Here is a 5,000-nt window from a genome sequence, read left to right as displayed (position 1 = left end):
GTTGGGGCCGCCAGGCCAGACGGCAGGTACGGAGAGCCGGGGTGGCTGTAGCTGGGGGCCAGGCCGGTCTGGTGGGGGTAGGTGCTGGGGGAGTAGTTGTAGACGGGCGTGGAGGGTGCGTAGCTGGGCACCAGCGTGGGCGTGGACTGCAGGCTATGCAGGGAGGCTGAGGGGGGCAGTGCGGAGTTGGGCTGCGGGCAGTAGCCGGACGAGAGGTAGGTGCCGTTATAGGTGGGCGGGTATTCGCTTGAGTGCGGGCCACTGCAGGAGCTGCTGCCGCTGTAGGCCGAGTCTGACAGGTTGCTGTTGACCGAGGAGCCTCCAGGGGGCCCCACCGAGGACGGCGTCCCCACCTTGGGGCCCCCCAGGCCGTCATGAGGGTAGGAGCCTTCGGAGGTGTGCGTCAGCGGCCAGGGCTCCAGCTCGCTCTTCGGGCCGTTCAGGCTACCGAAGGCGGCGGCCGGGTCCGGGTACCCCCCCACGGTGGGCCGATCGTACGGCGAGTCCAGCATGCCCGAGTACTTCTCGGCATATCGCTTGAGCAGGCTGGAGGCGGTGAGCGCCGAGATGTCGTCGTTGGCCCAGGCGTAGCTGTAGGCGCCGCCGCGTCCGTGGCCGCGTCCGGGGTAGAGCTCCGACTTGTGGGCGGGGGAGGAGGTCGTGGAGGACACGTCCAAGTGCTGCTCCGGCCACTGGCTGAGGGACTGGGCATGCTCCGGATTCCAGTGCATCTTCAATAGGCCTGCAGCAAACACAAACACAAACACAAACACAAACACAAACACAAACACACCTTTAATAAACTGTGTCAATGCAAGAGGGCCGCAGAAAAGCAACTATATCTACCTCATAAATACATCCAAGTGAAATGTGGCTTAATGGTGACGCCATAGCTCTGAAATCTCTCTAGTGTGGCCTTTGTCTTGGTCAGCGGCGTGACTGGAGAACCCGTGTGTATGGACAGAGCCCCTGCACAGTGGAATAGCCAAGAATGCGGTTTGTTTATCTTTGGGAGAGGTTTCTGTGGAGTACACTGGTGGTGCACAGAGTGGCCATCTGCTGAAGAGAGAGGGTGGGGGCAGGAGAAGTCAAGAAAAAAAAAGGGCGAGAGAGAAGTATGGAGAAAGAGAGAGAGAGTGTGTGTGTGTGTGTGTGTGTGTGTGCCTGTGTGTGTCTTTGTGTGTGTGTGTGTGTGTGTGTGTGAAGGAGGGCTAAGGGTGTGTTCGCTCCCAGCCTGTGCGTGTGCTGGCGATAAGGCCACAGATCCGCTGCCGGGCTACATCTGCAGTTGTCCCTGAGGAGCTATTGTTATCACGCTGCGCATGTTGCACTGAATGGCGCACACCCACCCCCAACACACCACACCATCCGCTGAGCAATTCCCCAAAAGCTCACTGTGGCCGGCTGGACAGGAGGGGAGGGAGGGCAAGAGAGAGAGCAAGGGGGGAGAGAGAGGGAGGGAGGGAGGGAGGGGGGAGAGAGAGGGAGGGAGGGGGAGAGAGGGAGGGAGGGAGGGGGGAGGAGAGAGAGGGAGGGTAGGGGGTTGGGGTTAGAAGAACAGGCACAGAATAGTGTGCTATTCACTGGGCGGCTTCCCATGCAACATTGGGAGAGTGGAATGCCTTTTCCTCTGGCTATCTCCAGTTGCCCTTACAAATCCTGTGATTCATTATGCTGGCTCCACGCTGAAGGCATGAAAGAGGAGCTAATAGATTAATGCTGTGGAAGAACACACACACACACACACACAGATGCACGCACGCGCACGCGCACGCACACACACACACACACACACACACACACACACACACACACACACACACACACACACACACACACACACACACACACACACACACACACACACACATATGTAGTCCCATTCCCCTCTTCCGCTTGTTCACCTCCCTGTGCCTCCCTCTCTGGCATGCACATGTGTCTCACAGTAACTATGGCTACGGTGTGTTCATTGGGAAGGTCGTAAATAAAGTAAAAAGTACAAAAAAAAACCAGTAATAAATCATAATACAAAATAAATCCACAACACATCCATTGCTTAAAACATCTCCATAGAGGAGACGTTTCCGTTCGCCTGACTGTTGAATTAATCCCCAAACCAGTGACCTGTTAGAGGACGTGAAACCTAACTTCACTTTGATTGCTTTCAGTTTGCAGTGGGATCTGTGTGACGTGTGATGTGTGTGTGTGTGTGTGTGTGTGTGTGTGTGTCTGTGTGTGTGTGTCTGTGTGTGTGTGTCTGTGTGTGTGTGTGTGTGTGTGTGTGTGTGTGTGTTCTTTGTGTGTTGTGTTATTTGTGTGCAGCCTTGTCTCCGCGCAGCTCATCTCTTTGAAAATCAGCCATTCCATGTAGCCTCTCTGGCTGCTCCTTGCTGAGGCATTAGTCGGACATTCCACACATAGCTTGGCATTATTGAACTGTCACCATTCAGCCTGGGGGTGAGGGTTCAAAACTGCCAAATGGAGAGCCAGGGAATACAATAAAAAAAACGTCCAAAAAAGAACTCATTTTGCATTCTTCCTTCTTCCCGGCGGAGAGACGGATGATATTATTAATTCATCAATATTTCCGCTTTTATATAGACTTTCATATCTCTTACCCGTCAGATATTTTCTGGAACTTTCCCCTCCCTCTTCTCTCTCTCCCCCTCCTTCTCTCTATCTCTCTCACACACATTAATCTACTCTCTCTGGCCAAAAAACGCCCCTATTTTATGTGTATCCCCTGATTACGGCCGCTATTTATTCAAAGAGATCAGACTGCAGGAGCAGATGGTCACTGGATTACCACGTCCTTCATATTCAAATCCAGCTCCTCCGCTCCAACAGCGGGTCAGTGTCACCGTCCACTGGTCCTCCTTAGTTTAGGGAGGGTTAAGCTCAAACAAAACCCCCCAGTATCAGTAAGGGCTTGGGGAAAAGGAGCAGTGGTGTGGCTGGAGGTAACAGATTTAGCGGCATGTGGCTCTGAGGTCATTGTCCAGGCTGCAGAAAACAGTATATAAGTGGGGAGACAGTGGTACAGAGGTAGAGAAGTCGTATAGTAATCAGAAGGTTGCTAGTTCAATTCCCTGTCGAAGCGTCCTTGAGCAAGACCCTGAACCCCTAATTGCTCCTGATGTGCAGTGTGCCATCAGTGTAAATGTAAAATGTGTATACCTTGTAAGTCGCTTTGGATAAAAGCGTCTGCTAAATGACTAAATGTAAATGTAAATGTAAGTATATGTCCTGCAGGACATTCCCATCTGCGCTCCGGTTTGTGAGGGTCTGTGTGAAGAAGCCCAGTAATGGGGCCAGTGTGTGACAGAGATGGATGGCAGCCCAGGGGAACTCATAAAACCTGAAGCAGGGAGAGAAAGAGAGAGGGAGAGAGAGAGAGAGAGAGAGAGAGAGACAGAGTGCAGGAGAGGAGGGGCGGAGAGGAGGAGGAGGAGGAGGAGGAGGAGGAGGAGGAGAGAGTGGACAGCAGGCGCTCTGGCCATTCCTCTCTCTCGTTCTCTCACGTTCTCTCAATATGTGTATCTTTCTTTCTCCTCCTCCTCTCTCTCGTTCTCTCAATATGTGTATCTTTCTTTCTCCTCCTCCTCTCTCTCTCGTTCTCTCAATATGTGTATCTTTCTTTCTCCTCCTCCTCTCTCTCGTTCTCTCAATATGTGTATCTTTCTTTCTCCTCCTCCTCTCTCTCCTTCTGTGCACACGGCAGGCATTGGGGAGGAGAATCAGGCGGTCCACTCGGCCAGCACAAAGCCATACAAACCAAGACACACACGAGCGCTTGTCACCAAAAAACGCACAAGCCGCCATATTCAGAGGGGAGAGACCCTGCTACCTGCTAAACCAGGAGTCCTTCAGCTCACCACCACAGAGAGAGAGAGAGAGAGAGAGAGAGAGAGAGAGAGAGAGAGAGAGGGGCGCCTCAGCGTCCAAACACATGCTGCTCCTCCTCATCTCTGGGGCTCCACACACCCAACGCACACATGTGCTTCCCATCAGGCCCCGCTCTCCCCCAGCACAGAGCCACTCGGGGCCCTCCGATGAGCGCCACCCTCCCCGGCAGGCAGAAGGTCTCGCCCTCTTAAGATGGAGCCTCAGCGGGCCTCGGAAGGGCCGCGGAGGAGCGGCCCAGTAATCTGATCGTCTTTTAAGCTATACTTCGAACATCAATCAATCAGCCACCACGCTGTCGGATTAATTCAGCATAGTAAGATTAGGAAAAGGGGGAGGAGGCCGGATTGTGTAGATGGACTGAACCCCCCCCCCCCCCCCCCCCCGCCCCCGCCGCGGCTACTGTATATGCTGTATATACGTGATTATGGGCGTCTTAATGAGGAGGGCTGCACATTTAGGTTAGGTTAAAGGACAGTAGCAGTGGAAGCTGGAGAGATAATGACAGATGGGAGCTTTCTGGAGAGGGGTGTCAGGGCAGCTGCTGGCCGAGGCTATTGTGAGCATATGGGGCTGGAGCGTGCGCTTTTCCTCATTAATGAAGGGCAGCAAGGGCTGCTGGGATTGAGATAGCGCACACCCACGGATCATGAGGCCCCTCGCGCGTGGGGGGTGGTGGGGGACACACACACACACACACACACACACACACACACACACACACACACACACACACACACACACACACACACACACACACACACACACACACACAGACACACACACACACACACACACACACACACACACACACACACACACCACCACAGCACAGATGCCGGGGCCGCGGCAATCCCAGTATAATCAACATGAGAGGGGCTCCTTGTTAAGTGAAATGGGGGGCGTAACGTTTCAGAACGAAGGAGCGGGGGCCCACACTCCGCAGCTCTTTTGTCCGCGCCGACCACTCGTGTGGCCGCGGTGTGTGTGTGTGTGTGTGTGTGTGTGTGTGTGTGTGTGTTTATGCAGAGCGGGTGGGAGACGGCCTTTTTTAGGCCAGTTTGTGTGTGTGTGTGTGTGTGCCTGTGCATATATGT

The 5,000-nt window shown here is 54.0% G+C and overlaps 1 protein-coding gene across 2 annotated transcripts in view; it reads right to left on the bottom strand.

Annotated features, from left to right (window-relative positions):
* fignl2 (fidgetin like 2) overlaps positions 1 to 5,000 on the bottom strand; it is a 20,844-nt gene that overhangs the window by 2,343 nt on the left and 13,501 nt on the right. For both annotated transcript variants that reach the window (XM_012824241.3, XM_042707587.1), the window contains one exon: positions 1 to 742. This exon is cut by the window's left edge and continues 2,343 nt beyond it. In XM_012824241.3, coding sequence (XP_012679695.2) covers positions 1 to 742 — 742 coding nt within the window. The remainder of the gene's footprint in view (positions 743 to 5,000) is intronic.

This window comes from Clupea harengus, chromosome 4 (genome assembly GCF_900700415.2).
Source record: "Clupea harengus chromosome 4, Ch_v2.0.2, whole genome shotgun sequence".
NCBI lineage: Eukaryota > Metazoa > Chordata > Actinopteri > Clupeiformes > Clupeidae > Clupea > Clupea harengus.
This window is presented reverse-complemented; position numbering and strand designations above follow the sequence as displayed.